The 22,589-nt window shown below is 38.8% G+C and overlaps 1 protein-coding gene across 1 annotated transcript in view; it reads left to right on the top strand.

Moving 5' to 3' along the window:
- NIPSNAP2 (nipsnap homolog 2) overlaps positions 1–21,411 on the top strand; it is a 35,900-nt gene extending 14,489 nt beyond the window's left edge. Inside the window, exons 4-10 of the mRNA XM_049638736.1 lie at positions 1,886–1,980; positions 2,316–2,386; positions 3,178–3,318; positions 4,344–4,375; positions 14,347–14,441; positions 18,625–18,708; positions 20,287–21,411. Coding sequence (XP_049494693.1) covers positions 1,886–1,980; positions 2,316–2,386; positions 3,178–3,318; positions 4,344–4,375; positions 14,347–14,441; positions 18,625–18,708; positions 20,287–20,351 — 583 coding nt within the window. The 3' untranslated portion in view covers positions 20,352–21,411. The remainder of the gene's footprint in view (positions 1–1,885; positions 1,981–2,315; positions 2,387–3,177; positions 3,319–4,343; positions 4,376–14,346; positions 14,442–18,624; positions 18,709–20,286) is intronic.
- The last annotated feature ends 1,178 nt before the right edge of the window (positions 21,412–22,589 follow it).

The raw sequence follows: 22,589 nt of genomic DNA on the forward strand, positions 1-22,589 counted from the left end.
ACCTAGGTCCCGTTATCAGGCCCCCAGCCCCTTTCTGGATCCCACCTGGGTCATCTGTCTAGATTTTCTTCTTCTACACTGGCTCCAGATTGGGGTTGTTTACTTCCTGCTCATGTCATGTGACAAAAAGGAATCCCGTTTCCAGTAATTTTACATAATCCATGTTTCCCCACCCCTGATTTCCATCAGTCCTGTGTTATTTCTAAAAAGTCTTTTTTTGGGGCACCTGGGTGGCTCAGTCAGTTGAGTGTCCGACTTAGGCTCAGGTCATGATCTCGCGGTCTCTGACTTCGAGCCCCTCATCGGACTCTGTGCTGACAGCTCAGAGCCTGGAGCCTGTTTCAGATTCTGTGTCTCCCTCTCTCTCTCTGACCCTCCCCCATTCATGCTCTGTCTCTCTCTGTCTCAAAAAATAAATAAATGTTAAAAAAAAATTTTTTAATAAAAAGTCTTTTTTTAATGTTTATTTATTTATTTTTGAGAGAAACAGCACAAGCAGGGGACAGGCAGAGAAAGGGGGACAGAGGATCTGCTGTGCTGACAGTAGAGACCCTGATGCAGGGCTTGAACTCACGACCCATAAGATCATGACCTGAGCCGAAGTTGGATGCTTAGCCAATGGAGCCACTCAGGTGCCCCTAAACATAAGTATTTTTGACCCACTACAATGATCACATCATGTGTATTTTTTGAAGGGTGGCATTTCAAAAATTACACATGGTGTGGTCATTGTACTGAGTCATAAAAATACATGGGTTTTCATTTAGTTAAATATAAGAACATTCTGAGATTTTCTCTGTTAACTATGCATGTATACTCCGTTCTGGTGCCCTAGCATCTGGTGGTGATCAGTAACTTAATATCACTCAGTGTTAGCAAATAGTTTGAACAGGTTCCATTTCTGACCCTTGATATCTTTTTGCATTTATTGTTGAATTTCTGTTGTACTTTTTCATCATAATTTTTCTATCGAAAAGTGTGCAGATTTTAGCTTTTCTTTTGGTGTGGCACAGTTAATGCCTGTTCCCTGTACATTCGAATCTGTACCATAGGAAGGTTTCAATGGATCCAAGTACTGACACCTCTGTTAAATTAATATACTGCTATGACCTGCCATGGCTTTGCTACTACTCCTGTACAATCACCGGTAATGAATTGGGGGTGTGTGTTCAACGTGGGATTATGTGATACTTCCTAAATCCCCTCCGCTGGTTGAATTGAATAGAACCTAATTTATGCTCCATGTTGTATCTTTAATTTGGATTGTTTTGCCATGTCCATGCCCTCTGAGACTGTTAGAGCTGGGTTGCTTCCAGACCGTGTTGTGTTCTAGCTCTTTCTTCTTCCTCCCTTCTTATGGCCAACTTATTCTCTGCCCCTGCTACTTCTGCCTGCTTATGCTGCTTCTGTTGTCTCCCCTATCTTAAACATTACTTTCTTCTCTTATTTCTTCCATGCTCTTTTTCTACTGTTTGTGTTTCTCTCCTTCCTATCTCGGGAACCAGCAGAACATAGCTTTTAGAAACTTCACCATCCCTAGGTACTTTTTTTTTTTTTTTCCTGAAATAGCAAATAGTAGATCCATGTAGGTCCTGGAACCCTGGGACCTTTTGCCTTCCTTATCCATTTTTATCACTTTCCTTGAGTTGTTTACAACGATTGTAGGTAGCTGGGTAACAGAAACCTAACCCTCCGATAAGTGGGACATTAGAGCATAGTAGAATTCAGCTAAAATGTTAATTCTGCACATTATAGTATCATAAATATTCTGAGGTCAGTTGTTGGAACAGAGTAGATGGCCTTTTTCCTATTGCTGATCATGTGTTGTCCATCTGGTATAATCTTGTCAGTTGTTTAATTGGTGTTGCTATTTCTTCTCTTTAAGTCAAGAGGTGTTGCCAAAGATACACGAAGATAAGCATTACCCTTGTACTTTGGTGGGGACTTGGAACACGTGGTATGGCGAGCAAGATCAAGCTGGTAGGAAGCAGAAGTCTTTGGAATAAACACTTGTTCCCTAAGCCTTTACTGTTAACGACATACATAATATTTAATGTTTGCTTTTAAAATCAAAGCTTTCCAAGTGTCAGTCTGCTTTTATGGCTAAAGTAGTTTCTCCAGTAATTGATTACAAAAACTACTTTTGTATTGTTTTAACGCTTGAATCTATATTGAAACTTTATGATGTACTCATAGGCTACCACATGGCATATCACAGTTTTGTACTGTGTTAACGTTGTGTGTATATAGAATATTTTCAAGGTAGGAGTGTCATAAAACTCTAAATGTATGTTATCTTTCAAAATATATTTCAGTCCACCTCTGGAGGTACGAAGGAGGCTATCCAGCCCTCACAGAGGTCATGAATAAACTCAGAGAAAATCAGGTAATGATTTTGAAAAAGGTTTATGTATTCAGACTGATACAATAAATGATAGCACAGAATTCAATGACTCTTTTCTGTCACCATTCTTTAACATTAATAAAAGTTTTACTCTTTGGATTCTTGAAGTTGTATTGAAACATAACTAACCTATTGTAATACTGTTAACATAACAGTTCTTACTATAAAATCAGTTGTACTTTGAAACTGAGAAACTGGTACTTTGATGCCAGTAAGTCAGTGCAGTAGACACAGTCAGCCCTGGATTACCTAACACATACCTGCTTCAGGAACTGTCAACCACATAGTCTTTCCTTTGAGCTGACATCCCTGTCCTCCCCACTCCCTTCAGGAATAGGTACAGGTCAATGAAGAGAATTTTAACAGCCGTCCATTATTAGGAAAGAAAACCTTTGGTGTAGATTCCCTGTCCAAATATAAGTGGCTTTGGACTATCTGGTGTTTTGTAGTCTCTATGTCACTTTTGTTAATATGTTGTCAGACACTGTTAGGAGGACTTAAAAAGGTAGGAGATTAAGTTGTTATTTCAGTAGTTAATATTGTTATTTAAGTAATTAGATGGCCGTGTAGTTTGGTGTCTAAATCTGGACACTTTTGAGAGTGAAAATGAATGCTTTAGTTATTATGCTGGTTCAACGGGATGTAAACTGGGGCTGTCTTGGGCCACCTGGGGCCCTGTTTTTGATAGTATTCTAAGAGGAACATAAGTGATACTAAAGTGGATTTATATGTAAATACTAGAAGATATAATGAGCATGTTTTTTCCCTCAAAGGCATTTGTGGAATTCCGCAAGGCAAGAAGCAACATGCTTCTCTCTAGGAAGAATCAGCTGCTGTTGGAGTTCAGTTTCTGGAATGAGCCTGTCCCACGGTCAGGACCGAATATATATGAACTCCGATCTTACCAGCTCCGAGTAAGTACAGAAATACCCACCAGCTGTCCTCCCATTCTTCTGTGAGGAAGCACTGGCAGCCCAATGCCTACCACACAAGTGGACTTTACATTTTGTGATGTGTTTGGCTTAATATTTTGATTGGCTTATTTTCTCCCCTGTCCAGTCCTTCTCTTCTTTCTTTTTTTTAATCTTCTTCTCTCTCATTCCTTCTCTTTTGCTAAGCTCTTTTATTTTTTATAATCTTACACATAATGTTTGTCATTTGACTTTTTTCTATATAGCATTGCTATTTTTAAGAGGAAAGACCTAAAATGCAGGACTAGCTATAATACAGAGCATCTACTGTAATTGAACTAGAGCAATACTTCTCTATATAATAAAAATGAGACTGCTGAATAAGTTAGACGGCACCATAAGAGTCAAAGGGAATAATATTTTAAAACTTTCTTGATGTTTCCCCACTAAGTGACTACTAGAAAGAAAGCCCCAACTTGTCGGGATGAACACTGGGTGTCACACGGAAGCCAATTTGACAATAAATTATATTTAAGAAAAAAAAAAAAAAAGAAAACCCAGATAGCAACATAGCAATGTTGTTAAAAGGAGTACATATCAGTAGATCTTAGTAGTCTAATAACTCACCATTATACTGGAAAAAAAATAGTGATGTCCTTGTTAAATTTACTTAAATTGAATTTTTTTTCTTATTTCACCATAAAGTCTGAATGGGTACCAACAACTTAATCATCATTTCAGTACATCTGGAGGATGGGCTCAACTATGGTTTTGATAACCATAATTAGATGACTTACTATAAATATTGTCTTCGTGTATGAAATAGAATAGAATAGAATAGAATAGAATAGAATAGAATAGGACTCTCACTATGGGATAGGTATGTGCGCAGTGAATAATATTTTGTTACATTTTTTATTTTGTTACACTTCATTTTTAAGTTAGTTTTGTCATTTGATATTTTTTATACTGCTGTTCCTGTATTTCTTCACAGAACTAACAAACTCAAAATCCAAATCTCTTTTCAGCCAGGAACTATGATTGAATGGGGCAATTACTGGTGAGTATATTACCAAATGGTGACTTTGTAATCTTATTAATAGATTATTTTAGGCCATAGTGTTAATTCAGGAATAAAATCTGGGGATAAAACCATGATTTGATATTAGACTGTTTTGTTTGATGTTTCTATTACAGAATTTTTCAAACGTATACAAAACTAGAGAGACTAATACCGTGGATCTCCCTGCCCCACCCACCCCCTTCCATTCCCATCGCTTAGTTTCAGTAGTTACCAACACATGGCTGGTCTTGCTTAGGTCTAACTCTCCCAACCCAGATTATTTGAAAGTAAATCCAAACAGCATGTCATGTCATCCATAAATATTTCAGTATATATCTCTAAGAGATAAGGACTCTGTTTTTTTTTTTTTAATGTTTGTTTATTTTTGAGAGAGACAGAGCATGAGCAGGAGAAGGGCAGAGAGAGAGGGAAACACAGAATCTGAAGCAGGCTCCAGGCGCTGAGCTGTCAGCACAGAGACCCACACGGGGCTCAAACTCCCAAAATGTGAGATCTTGACCTAAGCCAAAGTCGGACACTTAACCAACTGAGCCACCCAAGCACCTCTATTTTTTTTTTTTTTTAATAAAACCTAGTGTTGCATTAAGTAATTTCATATTCTTGGATATTACCTTTTTTTGAAATGTTTTTGTCACATAAACAGCACCACAATGACACAGTTGCTCGGGGTTTTTTTCTTCACTTAAGTAGCAAACTACCAGCTTTTCCCCAAACTGATCTATAGGTTCATCACAATTCCAATCAAAATCCCGGCAGGCTTCAGAAATGCAAAGGACCCAAATAGCTAACACAACCTTAAAAAAGAACAAAGTTGGAGGACTCACAGATCTCAATTTCAAAACTGACTACAAAGCTACAGTAATCAAGACAGTGTGGTACTGGCATAAGAACAGGTATATACAGATCAGTGGAACAGAAGTGCAAGTCCATAAATAAACTCATAAATATGAGCCATTTGTACCAAGTAAATTTTCAACACATGCACCAAGTAAATTTCAACACATGCACCAAAGTAAATTCCATGGGGATAGTCTTTTCAACAAAGGGTGCTAAGACAACTCGATATCTTTGCAAAAGGATGAATTTAGACCCCTGCCTCACATTATACACAAAAATTAACCATAACATAAAGGTTTTATTTATTTATTTATTTATTTATTTATTTATTTTTTAACATAAAGGTTTTAGAAGCAAACGTAGGAGAGAGTCTTTGTGACCTAGGTTAAGCATACAACACCAAAATCCATGAAAGAAAATGATAGATTATAATTTATCAAAATTAAAAACTTTGTAATTCAGAGGGCATCATTTAAAAAAATTAAAATGCAAGTCACAAGACTGGGAGAAAATTTTACAAATCATATCTGATAAAGGACTTGTATCTAGTATATGTAAAGAAGTCCTACAACTCAGTAATAAGAAGACAAATAACCCATTTCAAAAATGGACAAAGGATTTGAATAGACGATTCTTCACAGATATACAAACAGCCAAAAAGCATATGAAAAGATGCTTAGCATCATTAATTATAAGAGAAATGCAAATCAAATGAGATTAAAAAAAACCCTAAAACAAGATATCATCTCACATCTTTTATGATGGCCATTATCAAGAGAACAGAAAGTAACAAGTATGGTGAAGATACAGAAAAATTGGAACCTTTGTGCAGTTGGTAGGAATGTAAAATGTTGTAGTAATTATGGAAAACAATACAGAGGTTCCTCAAAACATGAAAAATAGAATTACCATATGATCAACAATTCTACTTCTAAGTTTCTAATCAAAAGAATTCAGAGCAGCATCTCAGAGATATTTTCCCATTAATTTTCATTGCAAGCATTAGTCACAGTAGCCAAGAGGTGGAAGCAACCCAAATATCCATCGAGAGATGAATGGATCAAGAAAATGTGATATATACATATAAGGGAATATTATGCAGCCTTTCAAAGAAGGAAACTCTGCCATGTGCTACAATATGGATAAGCCTTGAGGACATTAAGCCATTCATAAAAGGACAAATAGTATATGATTCCACTAATAACAAAGTCTCTAAAGTAGTTAGAATCACAGTAATGGAAAATGAATAGTTGCCAGGGTCCAGGTGGAGGGGACTTGGTGTTTAGTGAGTATTGAGTTTAAATTTGACAAGATCAAAAAGTTCTGGAGATCCCTTGCACAACAATGTGAGTGTTTGGGACACTACTAAACTGTGAAATGGCTGAGGTAAGTTTAATGTTATGTGTTTTTTACCACAATAAAAAATAAATAATCATGAAATAAATTTTTAAAAAATTTTTTCAGTGGGCAAAGGATTTGAATAGACATTTCACCAAAAGAAATGTATAAATGCCTAATAAGCACGTGAAAAAGTGCTCAACACTCCCAGTCATTAAGGAAATGCAAAGTAAAATCACAAAGAGAGAAGACGTCACAAACATTCAGATGGCTTTCACTAAGAAGACAGATAATAACACATGTTGGTGAAGTTGTGAATCAGTTGGGGCCCTCATACCTTGCTGATGAGAATGTTAAGTGGTACAGCCACTTCGGAAAATAGGCAGTTACTCAAAATGTTAAACATGGAATTACCATATGACCTCACAGTTCTATTCCTAGGTATATACCCAAGAGAATGAAAGCATGCATTCATATAAACTCATATACAGTGATCATAGCATTTCATAATAACCAAATAGTGGAAATAGCCTAAAATGCCCGTCAGCAGAGTGAAGGAAAAATAGGCTGTGCTGCATCCACGTAATGGAATACTATTCAACAGTAAAAAGAAGTGAACTGCTGATATGCACTACAAATATAGGTGAACCTCAATAACATGCTATGTGAAAGAGTCCAAAGCAGCATATATTCTGTGATTCCATTTGTATGAAATATCCAGAAAAAGCAAATCTATAGAGACAGAAAGATCAGTGGTTTCCTGGGGCTAGAGGTGGGAACAGAAAATGATTGTAGATGGGCACAAGGGATCTTTTAGCACAACTGGATTGTGATGATTGCATAAGTCTGTAAATTTACTAAATATATATATATATATATATATATATATATATAATGTATATATATTTACATCTAAGTGAATTTTACAGGATGTAAAATATACCTCAGTAAAGCTGCTAATGATGCACACACCTTACCAAAGAGAATTTATACCATGAAACCAAGAATAATTCAAAAAGAGGACATTGATAAATATAACACAGTTGAGGCTGTAATAGGTGTCTGGCTTCTGCACCCCAAATACCTGGCCCCCATGCCTCTGTTAGAGCACTTGTCACCCCAGTGGAGTCTCTAGTTTCTAGTTCTACAACTCTGTCTACAAGACCTGGCACATCCTGGGTGGTTGGTAAATGTTGAACAGAGGGCAGAAACTAGTGGTTACATAAGAAGAAAAGGTCTTTGCCAAGGCCAGTTGCCAAACTTGTAAACAACTTCTGTGCCTGAGGGGAATAGATTATATATATTCATGCAGTAGAATCTACTACTACACAGGGCTCAGATCCATGAACTGCAAGATCATGACCTGAGCCAAAGGTGGACGCTTAACCAACTGAGCCACCCAGGCACGCCTCTGCAGTAGAATCTTATATGGTGGTTAAAGTAAAACAGATCTGCATATGGATAAGCATTGAAAACACCAAGTTCAAGAGAAAGAGCTAGTTAAAGAATGTGTACAACGTGATGTCTTTTAGGTAAAGTTGTTTTCATGTCTATTTATTTTTGAGAGAGAGTGCAAATGGGGGAGGGGCAGAGAGAGGGAGACACAGAATCTAAAGCAGGCTCTAGGCTCTGAGTTGTCAGCACAGAGCTGGACGCAGGGCTTGAACTCACAAACCGTGAGATCATGACCGGAGCCAAAGTGGGAGGCTTAACCGACTGAGCCACCCAGGTGCCCCTTAGGTAAATTTTTAAATGATGTAACAAAAGAGTCCTATAAACAAGTTGTATATAACAATTATATGAAAAGATAGAACTGTTGTTCATGGATACATACATATGAAGTAGAAATACAAAACCATAGACAGGAAGACATGTTTTCAAAAGAGGTAACTGCTTCCAGAATGTAACTCATGGGGGAGGGTGGGTGGGGGTGGGGAGGAGAATGCAAAGGGAGCTTCACCTGTTTCTGTGGTGTTCAGTCTGAAACAAATACGAGAAAATGTAAAGTATTGATATTTTAAAAATCTAGGTGGCCAGAATGTTTTAAATCATAATTTAAAAGACAGTTTAAAAATCATCCTAATACATGTTCAGAAGTCATTTGAAAATATTGAATACCAGTTTTATTTTATTAGAGACACTAATTTCTTTAAAAAAAAAAAAGTTTATTTATTTTTGAGAGCGACAGATCATGAGCAGGAGAAGGGCAGAGAGAGAGGGAGACACAGAATCTAAAGCAGGCTCCAGGCTCCGAGCTGTCAGCACAGAGCCTGACACGGGGCTCAAACCCACAAACCGTGAGATCATGACCTTAGCTAAAGTCGGACGCTTAACTGACTGAGCCACCCAGGCGCCCCTAGAGACACTAATTTCTAATAAGAAACACTTTAAAAATTAGGAATAGAGAATATTTTATTTAAATCAGGTTGGTAACCTTTTCTGTAAAGGAACAAATAATAAATATTTTAGGCTTTGGTGTGCTTGGGTGGTTCAGTCAGTTAAGCGTCTGATGTCAGCTCAGGTCATATCATGGTTCACCGGTTTGAACCCTGCATCATGCTCTCTGCTGACGGCTTGGAGCCTAGAGCCTGCTTCATAGATTTTGTGTCTCCCTCGTGCTCTGTCTCTCTCTGTCTGGCTCTCTCAAAAATAAAAATAAAACATAAAAAATTAAAAAAATATATTTTAGGCTGTGTGGACTGTTCTGGGTCCATAACGATTATTTAACTCTGCTATTTTAGTGTGCAAGCAGCCGTGAACTATTTGTAAATGGGTGAGCATGGCTGTGTTCCAACAAAACTTTATTTATGGTTGCTGAAATTTGAATGTCATGATTTTCATGTATCACAAAATATTCTTTTGATTAGATTTTCGAGCATTTAAAAATGTAGAAATCATTCTTAGGTTCTGGGCCATCAAAACAAGCAACAGAGCAGGGGATTTAGTCTGAGGGTCTGCTTTGCTAGCCTTGATTTAAACGAAAGCGCAGGGGATTTAGTCTGAGGGTCTGCTTTGCTAGCCTTGATTTAAACGAAAGCACTATCCATTTCCTTCCATGTGTTCTTTTTTTTTTCCAGTTTTGAAATTTCTTGCTTTGAACTACATAATTTCTAAGATCTAGGTCCAAAAAATGGCTCTGTGATTCTTTTTTTTTTTTTTTAAGAGTTTCTTTTTAAGTAATCTCTGTACCCAACATGGGGCTTGACCCCACATCCCAGACATCAAGAGTTGCACGCTTCACCAACTGAGCCAGCCAGGTGCCCCCATGATTCATATTTCTAATAAATCTTTTCTTCTTGGGTCATCAAAGGCTACATAATGCAAGTTAGAATTTTTTTTAATTTGAAAACTAAGAAATACATATTTAATTGTATACTGTTATACAGTTAGTACCTATAGGCACCATTTTATTAAGGGACCTTTTTTAGGGAGGGGCCTTATAAATGTAATAATTTAGTTGCCCACAGAATAGGATCATTCATTATTTCTATTTTTGCATGTTACTAATTAAGACTTGCCCACCATGGGGGTGCCTGGGTGGCTCAGTCAGTTGAGCATCCAACTCTTATTATCAGCTCAGGTCATGATCTCCTGGTTTGTGGATTTGAACCCCACAACTGTCAGCACAGCTGACAGTGTGGAGCCTGCTTAAGATTCTCTGTCTTACCCCCAACACACACCCCCTCCTTCACTCATGCATTCTGCTGTCTAAATAAATAAATAAATAAACAAAAAAACAAACTTAAAAAAAAAAAAAGATTTGTCCACCGTGGCCTTCACAAGGAAGTACTGAGATTTATTCTGCAGTTACTTAAAAAATTATTTATAGGGGCGCCTGGGTGGCGCAGTCGGTTAAGCGTCCGACTTCAGCCAGGTCACGATCTCGCGGTCTGTGAGTTCGAGCCCCGCGTCAGGCTCTGGGCTGATGGCTTGGAGCCTGGAGCCTGTTTCAGATTCTGTGTCTCCCTCTCTCTCTGCCCGTCCCCCGTTCATGCTCTGTCTGTCTCTCTCTGTCCCAAAAATAAATAAAAAACGTTGAAAAAAAAAATTTAAAAAATAATTATTTATAAATCCAGCTCAGCATTCAATTTATATTTTGGCATATAGGTAACTATTTAAGATGGTGATCTCCTCTTCAGTACATGCTTCTGATTATTACGAGGCTAAGGCAAGTACGTTTTCTTTGCCTACTGTAACTGAATTAGAAAAATTCATAATGAAATTAATAATCCTGAATATTTGTCACTATCAGTGAAAGACAGTTTTTCCCCACCTCTAAGTTAGAATGCACGTTAAAGTGATCTGCTTAATTTCAATAATTTACCAATCAGATTTGTAATTTTTGTGAAGCTATCAATCACTTAATTCTAGATATAAAGGTTAAACAATTTAATATCATTTAGGGGTAGCCCATGGGAGCAATAGCAAGAGATCCCTCCTTCACCACAAAAGAGCCTAAAAGCTTGGGTCACCCTCAGAGTTGAGCTTATGGGTATGAGAGCTGAGATGTACAAATTGATCTTAAGGAGGCTGGCTTTATCACTCCCACTGCGGTTGCCCTTGCTCTGATCCTATACCCCGCTGCTTCCTTGATGTTCTAATTCAGTTGCTATGAAGTTTTCCTCCAGGACAAAAAGTTCTGGTCAAGCCAACTCAGATATCTTGTCCCCCAAGAGTACTGTCTCACGGTAGATGTTAGTAGATTGATATCCTTGTTCATATGCCCCCAACTCTTCTAAATTAACTATAATGAATCTATCTTCCCAAGTCCTGTCAATTCTGAAACCCTGATCACAGACTTTAGACCAAAACGTGTTGATGTAAATTTACTGGGTAGTCTGTGGTGGGAGGTCTCCAGCTCTGCTTTTCTGGGTGACCTCCCTGTATCATTCAAGCCACTTTTTTCATTGTTAAGTTTGATTCCAGAAAACTGCTTTTGGGAAACGTACATTTTCTAAAAATAGTTTTAGGATTTCAGATGCATCACTAAATATCAAGTAGTTGGTACAAATATGAAAGAAGGTGTTTAAGGAACTGACACGCTTGCAGTAGGAAATTTTAAAAGGAAAGTTTAAGACAAGTGCAAATTTTTAGTCAATTTAATCACAATTTCTTTTTTTGTGTTCTGATTTTCTTTTATTTTCACAATGTTTTATAATATCCCATATACAAGACCTATAAACTTTTCATTTCTAGCCTTTCAACGTTTTTTATTATATCATTAAAAGTATCATTTATAAAATCTCCATTTTTTTAAATGAGGATATAGAGATGAATTAGAATTTGTACCTTGACTCTATAAGGCAACTGATGAATTCACTTATTTTGTTTGTTTTGTTTTTCTTTTTTTGTCTTTTCAAAACTTCTTTTATTTTTTATTGTTTTAAATTTACATCCAAATTAGTTAGCATATAGTGCAACAATGATTTCAGGAGTAGATTCCTTAGTGCCCCTTACCCATTTAGCCCATCCCCCCTCCGACAACTCCTCCAGTAACCCTCAGTTTGTTCTCCATATTTATGAGTCACTTCTGTTTTGTCCCCCTCCCTGTTTTTATATTATTTTTGTTTCCTTTCCCTTATGTTCATCTGTTTTGTCTCTTAAAGTCCTCATATGAGTGAAGTCATACAATTTTTGTCTTTCTCTGACTAATTTCACTTAGCATAATACCCTCCAGTTCCATCCACATAGTTGCAAATGGCAAGATTTCATTCTTTTTGATTGCTGAATAATACTCCATTGTGTGTGTGTGTGTGTGTGTGTGTGTGTATATATATATATATATATATATATATATATATATACACCACATCTTCTTTATCCATTCATCCATCCATGGACATGTGGGCCCTTTCCATACTTTGGCTACTGTCGATAGTGCTGCTATAAACATGGGGGTGCATGTGTCCCTTCGAAACAGCACACCTGTATCCCGTGGATAAATGCCTAGTAGTGCAATTGCTGGGTCATAGGGTAGTTCTATTTTTAGTTTTTTGAGGAACCTCCATACTGTTTTCCAGAGTGGCTGCACCAGCTTGCATTCCCACCAACAATGCAAAAGAGATCCTCTTTCTCCACATCCTTGCCAACATCTGTTGTTGCCTGGGTTGTTAATGTTAGCCATTCTGACAGGTGTGAGGTGGTGTCTCATTGTGGTTTTGATTTGTGTTTCCCTGATGATGAGTGATGTGGAGTATTTTTTCATGTGTTGGTTGGGCATCTGGATGTCTTCTTTGGAGAAGTGTCTATCCATGTCTTTTGCCCATTTCTTCACTGGAATATTTGTTTTTTAGTTGTTGAGTTTGATAAGTTCTTTATAGATTGGATACTAACCCTTTATCTGATATGTCATTTGCAAATATCTTCTCCCATTCTGTTGGTTGCCTTTTAGTTTTGCTGATTGTTTCCTTCGCTGTGCAGAAACTTTTTATTTTGATGAGGTCCCAGTAGTTCATTTTTGCTTTTGTTTCCCTTGCCTCCGGAGATGTGTTGAGTAAGAAGTTGCTACGGCCAAGGTCAAAGAGGTTTTTGCCTGCTTTCTCCTTGAGGATTTTGATGGCTTCCTGTCTTACATTTAGGTCTTTCATCCATTTTGAGTTTATTTTTGTGTATGGTGTAAGAAAGTGGTCCAGGTTCATTTTTACGCATGTCGCTGTCCAGTTTTCCCAGCACCACTTGCTGAAGAGACTGTCTTTATTCCATTGGATATTCTTTCCTGCTTTGTCAAAGATTAGTTGGCCATACGTTTGTGGGTCCATTTCTGGGTTCTGTATTCTGTTCCATTGATCTGAGTGTCTGTTCTTGTGCCAGTACCATACTGTCTTGATGATTACAGCTTTGTAGTATAGCTTGAAGTCTAGGATTGTGATTCCTCCGGCTTTGGTTTTCTTTTTCAAGATAAGCAGAATTTCATGTTATACACAGACACATATATATATATATATATACATATTCTCCCACACACAGGAATGCCATTTGGTACTCATTTTCCTGATGGTTCATTCTGGTAAGGGGGAAAAAAAAAACAAGAGGCAGAATCTTTTTCTTTCATTTTTTATTGAAGTATAATTGACACACATGTTAAATTAGTTTCAGGTGTATAGCACAGTGATTGGGCAAGTGTAGCTACCTTCTGTCACCATACAACACTATTATAATACCACGAGGCAGTTCCAGTTTTGATAGTGATGGTATATCAGCAGGAAGCTCCACATTCATGTTTTTCCATGTGCTGTCCAAGAGGTTGAAGAATCTCCCTTTGAGTTTAGAAAGCTCATGTGTCTTCAGAAATCATGGTCTGCAGCTGCTTTGAGGGTGTGCTCCCTTCTCCTCTGTCTTAAACCCCACTCTCCAGGGTGGCCCCTGTCTCCCTTAGATATAGTAACTCTTGGCATCTTGAGTGTTCTAATATCCAGGTTTTTGTCGCTTTCCCTCAGCAGGTTCTTGGAGAAGCAATTCTGTTTAAGTTGACAGGTCCTATCCTCTGCCAATTTTCTTGACTTTATGTCAAGAATCAGGAGTGCAACCATGTATTCTGAAACATTGATTTTGTTTAGTCATTACTGTCCATTTCCCCTAAAAATGACTCTTCTGGTAACAGAAAAGTACATTTACGTCTTATATAGGTTCTGTATATTAAAATAACATTCAATTGCATTTGGTAGTTAAAAAAACAGTCTTCATATTGAACAACTTGCTCTGAGGATAGAAAAAATCTGATTCTTTTTAATGCACCTGATTCAGTATCTGAACATTGTCATTGTCCCTTCCAGGGCTCGTGCAATTCGCTTCAGACAGGATGGTAATGAAGCAGTTGGAGGATTCTTCTCTCAGATTGGGCAGCTATATATGGTGCATCATCTTTGGGGTATGTGTTTTTTCCTTCATTTTTGTGTTACTGGGATTTCAGGGTTCATTACCAAATAAATTAAACTAGGCAATAAAGCACATCTCAAGTCAGTAACTTTAAACACCATAGCAAATCCAAACATCATAGATGGAAAGTAAATGCTGGGCTATCTACCAGGAAAGAGGTCAACAGTGATGAACTGTCTGCAAGGAAAGAGGTCAACAGTGAAAAGCCTGTAGATTTGTGGCACGTTAGCAGCTGACGTGGGAGTGGGAATAGTGGTGAAAGGAACAGGCAGCCGTGGGAGAGGGAAGATGGTAAAACTGTTGTCCCTTTCTAGACACTTCCCATGACTCCTCAGAAACAATCCTGCATTTTACCAGAGAAACACCTCCCCACACACTCACTCGCTGCCTGCCTTGTGTCTGATTACATTGTCCAGAGGCCCTTCTCTGTGTACCTTTTCCAACCCTGCCCACTTTTGTTTGGCACCATCGTTAGTATCTCTCAGGGCCTGACTCAGGTGTGCCCCCTCTCCCCCGCTAATGAGTGTCACTCTCCTCTTGAACCCCCAGAGCCCAGTATCATGTAGGTAATCACGTGTGGCTATTTGTGTCTGTCTCCCTGCTAAGAACAGGAATTAGGTCTAAGTAATAGCTTGGTACATTCTGGGCACGTCTGTATGTTTATTAAAGTTTTTGTGGGTTTTTTTCAAATGTTTGTTTATTTTGAGAGAGAGAGAGAGAGAGAATACGAGTAGAGGAAAGGCAGAGAGAGGGGAACAGAACCTGAAGCCGGCTCTGCACTGATGGCAGTAAGCCCAACGTGGGGCCCGAACCCACAAACTGTGAGATCATGACCTGGGCCAAGGTCCATTGCTCAACCGACTGAGCCACCGAGGCACCCCTATTTATTAAAGTTTAAAAAATGAAAAGTGTAAATCATTTCCAGACCATATTAATAAACTGAGATGTTGGTTTGACTGCTCAGTCCCACCATGTGCTGCACCCTGAGAGCCTGCTGTGTTAGCATGGCAGGCTTACAAAGATAAGTGACAGGGCTAATGAAGGATTAAGACAACATAAGGGATATGCCACTAGGCAATGTGTGATCAGTAACACAGTTATATTCGGGGCACTCCCAGCGCTTAAAGGGATATAAACTAACATGTAGTTGAGGAAAATCAGTGAAAGGTGAATATGAGCTAGACTTTCAGATCTAAATAGGTTGCAGGTAAAGTCAAGCAGGAAGAGCTAGAACAGTGATGGAGATACGGGAATTTTTATAAACAGTGGTCAGAAAACTGTAAATAGTGCAGACTGGCTAAATGGTAAGAGACCTGCTGAGGACCTAAGTCTGAAGTGGATAGCTTGAGGCAAGAAAAGTAGTTTTTACACCATCAGGGTCTGGGGAAGAGACCCCCATCCTCACCTCCACCAATCACTGCTTCAACCAGTTGCTGATCTCAGCTGCACACACTGGGCCTCCCTGGTGTGTAAGCAACTGAAAACCCTGCACCAAATAATAGATGCTCCCACGAGCATCAGGTGCAACGTTGTCCTAGGGACCTTGGTTCTCTAGCTAACTGGGATTTGACTTCATAAATACCAGAGTTGTCAAATATAATAGATTTGGGAACAAATCTTCAAAACATATGTCCCTGCCTTTAGAGATTGTACTAAACATAATTTAACCTTTATGGGTTCAAGGTAGGGGTGAAGTCGTTTTGTTGTTGTTTTTTTTTTTTTAAATAATTATGTGGTCTGTCTGGAGGATATAAACTGAAAAGTCAGACCTGTTCCCTCACCTTCCCCTCAGGCTTGGCTCCTGCGCACCTTCCCAGACACCCTCGGTATCTGAGCACAGGAACTTGATGGTCAGGGTTGCCATGTGCTTTGACTCTCAGGCAGAGGGCAAGCCATGTACCCACTCCACTCACGTCAGGGTTTCCAGTGTGTCTGGATAGGGACTCGAGGGTGACAGAGCAGACAGACACTGGCGGGTGTAAGTGGCAGAGCTCTCACAGAAGCTGTGGGGAGCATAGGCCCTCAACTCCGTCCCATGGGGAGGACTTAAGGCTTCACAACAGCAGTTGACAAGGAGTTCACCAAGATGCTCCTTCACGCAGAGACGCAGAAGCCAGGAACAGTGTGGTGCTCTGGCATTGGAGAGCGGCCAGATTGCGGCATGTGCCTTTGCTTAGGCAGTACTCTTCTCTACCTTCCTTTGTTGTCCCCAGTCAGTGTCCCAGATGTCCACTACCCTATTATATAGGAAAAAGCATCGAGATATGCAGAGATGAATTCTCAGTAGCCTGCCCCAAAAACTTACCCTCACTTTTCCACATTTTTTAGAGAACCGTGTTTATCGGGCACCTCCAGCGTGTTATTTTCTGCATCATTCTCTTTAATCCTCACCACTACAAACCACAGTGAGGTACCTGTGCCTCACAAATGATAAATCCATCACCTAGAATCGTCAGCAACTGAACCAGGCTCAGCCGTGGGCACTTCTGGCTTTTTCAAAGCAGATCATTCTACAACACAGCACCTCTTCCTTTTACCCTCGCACTTGATGCCATTCCTTCCTCCAGGCCCTGCCCCGTCCATCTGTTCCACCACCCCCATCTATGGGCTCCCTCTCCCCAGTAATATGAACATGACCAAGTGCTTCCTGCCTTTAAAAAGCCTCAAACCCAAGTGTCCACTGATGGATAAACAGATAAACAAAATGTGGTATGTATATATAATAGAACATTGTTTCCATAAAAAGGAACGAAATGCCAATACGTGCTTCAACATAGATGAGCCTTGAAAACATTAGATTCCGCTTACATGAGGTGCCTAGCATAGGCAGATTCACAGAGACAGAATGCAGGGTAGAGGCTCCTAGGGGCTGCCTGGAGGGGAAAATGGGAAGTTAGTGTTCAGTGGATACAGAGTTTTAATTTGGGATGGTGAAAAAGTTTCAGAGATGGATAACAAAGTGGGATGATTGTGAATGTACTTAATGCCACCTAATTGTACATTTTAAAATGGTTAAAAGTTAATTTTGCTATGCATATTTTACCAAATTAAAAAAATTTTAACTAAGAAAATTAAAAAACTGAAATTAAAAAAAAAGAACACAGCCCTCTCCAACCTGTTCCCTGCAAGGGGGAGCCACCACACAGTGCACTGGCCATGCACCTGCCCTCAGTTGGATGCTGCTGCTTATCATATGAATGCTAAATTGTTTTGCTCTGGGTGGTAAGAGGTAAAAGATTTCTCTTCCTTCTGTTTTTCAGCCTCTTCACAATTTTAGGTACTAAATTTATAGTCTATTACTAGTTGAGGGAAATTTTATCTTTAGGTGATTAAGTTGCTATACCTACAAGGGTAGGTCTTCTCATAAGGAGAAAGAAGCCCTGTGAAGAATAGGGTGTGTGTCCCAGAATAGAGAAACTAGAAGCCCTGATTCTTGTCCTTTTAATCTTGTCTGACCCTGTCAAGAGGCATTTCCCTGGTGAGTAGTTGGAAGGATCTTGCCAGGCTGGGATTTGGCAACCAAGGCACCCAGATGAGATGCCTGAATTGTACCACGTGACACCAAGGGCCGTGATACCTTTGACCATGCTCTTCTCTCCACCTGGCATGCCTTTGTCTTCTGTTACTATCTGTCAGTGACATTCTTTTCAACCTCTGAGCCCGACCCACCTGGTCAAATCACACCTTCCAGACACCTCTCTCCAGTCTCCTCCCTGTTCCTGTGGGCTCTGTTCTCGAGTATTCCACAGTGCTCAACAGTTGACCTTGTCTTTACTTGTCTTTTTGTTCTCCACTGCATTGAACACAGTCTCTCACCCAGATAATTGTAGTGCTTTGGAAATGTTGAACAAAATTGAATATTGCTTAATTACAGTCTGACAGTTTCTGGTTATGAGTTTAACATTATTGAAGAACCTCGGTTTGAAAGGTAGGTCTTGAATCCACTAGACTGTAAAATTTCAAGAGCTGTTTATTTGCTTCTCTTACAAGGCCTAACATAATTTTTCTCAGAATAACCAGCTCACAATTATCCCAGCTTAGTACTAAATTCCCTCAGTAGTTACTTTGAGAAAACCAGCTGAGCAGCTAAATCAGTACTTGTTGGACATAGCTAGTGGAATGCAGGACAGTGTGTTTGGATTAAGTCTTGTATCTCCCGTGTGGTTATTTTTCAGCTTACAAGGATCTTCAGACCAGGGAAGATATACGGAATGCAGCATGGCATAAACATGGCTGGGAAGAATTGGTGTATTATACAGGTAACATTTTCAAGACATAAAACTTGTCATTCTTCTCATCTTACTGTTTTATGTTCTTTCACCCTAAAGCTAATATGTTACTTTTTAGTTAATTTATTTATTTATTTTTAAGTAATCTCTGCACCCAACGTGGGCCTCGAACTCACGACTCTGAGCTCAAGTGTCGCATGCTTTTCTGACTGAGCCAGTTAGGTGCCCCTTGTACTTTTTTTTTAAATAGTATGTTGCTCTAGGATGGTGAATCATAAGTTTGGGGGGATGAAGATTAGTCAGATTTTTCTTTAATAGTTGCATGACTTCTTTTCAATAAGGAATTTTCATTCTTTCAAGTATGTTTGGGGGGAGCCTGGCTGGCTCAGTCAGTGGAGCATGCAACTCTTGATCTCAGAGTTGTAAGTTCGAGCCGCACATTGGGTGCAGGAAAAAAAAAATCTTAAAAAAACAAACAAAAAAACCTATGTACGTTGTCTGGTACAGTTTCAGACCCTCGCATGATGTACACTTCACATCATTACCTTTTTTTTTTGTATTTTTCTGAATATTTATTATACAATTTTTTCCTAAGCTTTCCCTTTCTCATCAAAATTATCTGTTCCCAAAAACATTATAATTTAATACAGCAATTAAAAATTTTGAAAATTGACATTTTGACTTTCTGTATGTACATGTCTGTGCATGCACATGCATACCTGCATGCATGTATGCTATGAAATCCTGGTGGTTTGATTTTTGTAAGAACAGTTGGGCTTAATACAACCCAGAAATACTGACACAGGTAATAAGTACCAATCATGTTGCATTTCAGGTACACTTAAGCTCATATACTACTAACAAAAATCAAAGAGTAGTTTGTTCTAGAAAATAAGTATTATCTTGTCTTTTAGTTCAAAACACCATATAATTGCATGTGACTTTGTTGCCTGTTCTTACACTTTCATTAGTTTCCAGAGGCCTATTTTATTCAGCAGTGACAGTTTTTGAAGTACCGTGTATCTTTTCCTTTACAGAGTATAGTCAAATGCAGTATTATTTGATTTTATACAACTTTATTTAAAATTTTTCAATGTTTATATATTTTTGAGAGATACAGAGAGACAGAGTGTGAGTAGGGAAGGGCAGAGAGAGAGGGAGACAAGCAGGCTCCAGGATCTGAGCTGTCAGCACAGAGCCTGATGCAGGGCTCGAACCCACACAGGGTGAGATCGTGACCTGAGCCAAAGTTGGACGCCCAACCGACTGAGCCACCCAGGCGCCCCTATATAACTTTATTTTAGTTCAAAGTTCTCAACCTTTTGATAAAGCACCATTTTTCTTAAAACATGGACTTTCCTAATTCCCTACAAATGAAACACATCTCCAAACAGAATCTGCTTTAATTCTAATAACATCTCATAGGATGTTAATTGATCTACCATTAGCTTGTACATTTCTGCCCCTGAGATCAGTCCTATATTTTCCTCTATTCTGATTTTAAGCAACATGTCCTCTGAACGTTCTCAGCAACATATTCGTTAATGTATATTTACCATAATCTGTTTAGAAAAGAACAAGCACGGTAATCTTGATCCTTGTTTTCAGTCCCACTTATTCAGGAAATGGAATCCAGAATCATGATCCCACTGAAGACCTCACCCCTCCAGTAAAGCTGCAGATTTTAGATGTGCCTACAGAAATTTATGTGACAAGTATTTGTCATAAACTAATTTTAATTGTATATCAAGTGAAAAAGAAACACTGAAGTGTAAACTGCTGTATATAGCTTATGAGAGACCTCTTTTCTTTAAAATTTACATAATCACAAGAAAGGAAACTATTATAGTTTGATTGTAACAGTCCTCAAATATACCTTATACCAACCACCAGCCACCCCTCCCCACCCTCTGGGAAAAGAGGGCCCGAATTAAAATTTGAATCCTCTCCAACTAGGAATCTAACCATGAAAAAAAAAGTTAGCAATTTCTTCATAAAAAGCAAATCTGTTTTATAATTACAGATTTTTAGGCAAATTTCTTGTATCAGGAAGAAATATAAATTTTGTCATGTTACTCTAGCAGTTATTTCTGAGTCTCAGACCAGGAACCAATTCTGAGTGTCCCCAATACCTGAAAGTGTTTTAATTCTCTCTCCTGTTTAATTGGTCAGCATAGTAAATGACGTGTCATTACTAAGCTGGTAGTGGTTGCTAAGGTGCATTTCATCAGTAACTCAGTCTTTACCTAGCATATTGTGATGGCTCTATATGAGGGGAAATAATGTGTCATATGTGATTCTGAAATGAACGCCTTGAATAGCACTAATTTTTATTTGTATATTTTTCTACAACAAATTGAGTAGCATTAAGAAAAGAGGTTTTATTTTGTAAACAATCATTTGTGACCTCAGACATTCTGTAGTTAATATTTTAGTAAGCTCACAGCAGATACTTCCAAGATTACGTATGAGGGGTGGTGCATGTTGAGATTTAAATTGGAATAAAGCTGCCTACTTTGTCTAGCTCTGATTTAGTTTTTTAATACAGTGTGCCAATTTTGTGACTGTAATCATGTGCAAGTCCTGTTGAAGTGAAAAATTAGGTCTGACCCCCAAATTAAAGAATTTATGTGTAAAATAAAGTGTGGATAATTCTCATATCAAATGTCAAACTTTTACATGTGAATGGTTTTCTCCAAGAACATATAAAAGTCAATAAAACATCTTGATTTTCACATATGACATGTTTGCAGTCTTTTTTTATGAACTTGTGCTAAGAATGACCCTGTACCTCTTGAAAAATAGCTTGTCCCTGTGAAGTGGGCATATGTGAGTCTATAGAGCAAAATATTAAATAAGCTCACCAGCTTCTAACTAGCCATTGAACAAGGTGTTTTGGGAAACAGGCTTTGTGTACCAGTGCATGGAGTTTGGAGGTTGGGGCAGCGGTCAGAAGAACAGGCCCTTTCAAGTCCATACGCTGCTCCTTGATGAGGTGCTTCCCTCTTTGGTGTTCTGTTCCCTTAACCTATAAAATGGGGAGGTGGAACCCAATGACATTTAACGTCCCTTCAGCTCTGAATTTTGTAACTGGCTCTTCTTAATGCCACAGAAAGCAGTAGGAGAGAGAGGGCATAGTGAGCTCTGGCATAGAAAACCTGCATTTTCGGGGCCCCTGAGTGGCTCAGTCGGTTGAGCATCTGACTCTTGACTTTGGCTCAGATCATGATCTCATGGTTCAGGGGATTGAGCCCCATGTCGGGCTCTGTGCTGACAGTGTGGAGCCTGCTTGGGATTCTCTCTCTCCATTTCTCTCTTTGCCCCAACCCCCACTTTTCTCAAAAAAAAAAAAAAAAAAACTAAACTAAAAACATGCATTTTAACAATTCTACTGATTAGATGCTCAGAGCATGTTTGTAGGATGTGAGTGAAAGAACTGTTTATATGAAACTGCTTTCTAAACTGTATAAAGAAAAATGGTAGAATTAGTAATACTAGTAAAGATGATCTAGCTATTCAGAACTGGAAAAAAATTGCTGGGAACAGACTTTTCACTAACAAATTGTGTGGACTTAAAGTGAACCATGCAGAAGTCAGGAATTTTCTATCATTCACTGGGCTTATTAGGGTTCTCCAGAGAAACAGAACATAGGATATCTAGATACACACATATACAAAAAGAGACTTACAGGAATTGGCTACTGCGGCTATGGAAGCTAAGAAGTCCCACAATCTGTCATCTGCCAGCTAGAGAACCAAGAAAACTAGGGGTATAATTCTGTCCAAGTCCAAAGGTCTGAGAATCAGGAGAGCTGATGGCTTCACTTCCAGTCCAAAGTCAGAGGGCCAAGAACCAGGAGCTCCAGTATCTGAGAGCAGAAAGTGAACATCCCAGCTCAAGCAGAGTGAAT

The sequence above is a fragment of the Panthera uncia genome, chromosome E3 (genome assembly GCF_023721935.1).
Source record: "Panthera uncia isolate 11264 chromosome E3, Puncia_PCG_1.0, whole genome shotgun sequence".
NCBI lineage: Eukaryota > Metazoa > Chordata > Mammalia > Carnivora > Felidae > Panthera > Panthera uncia.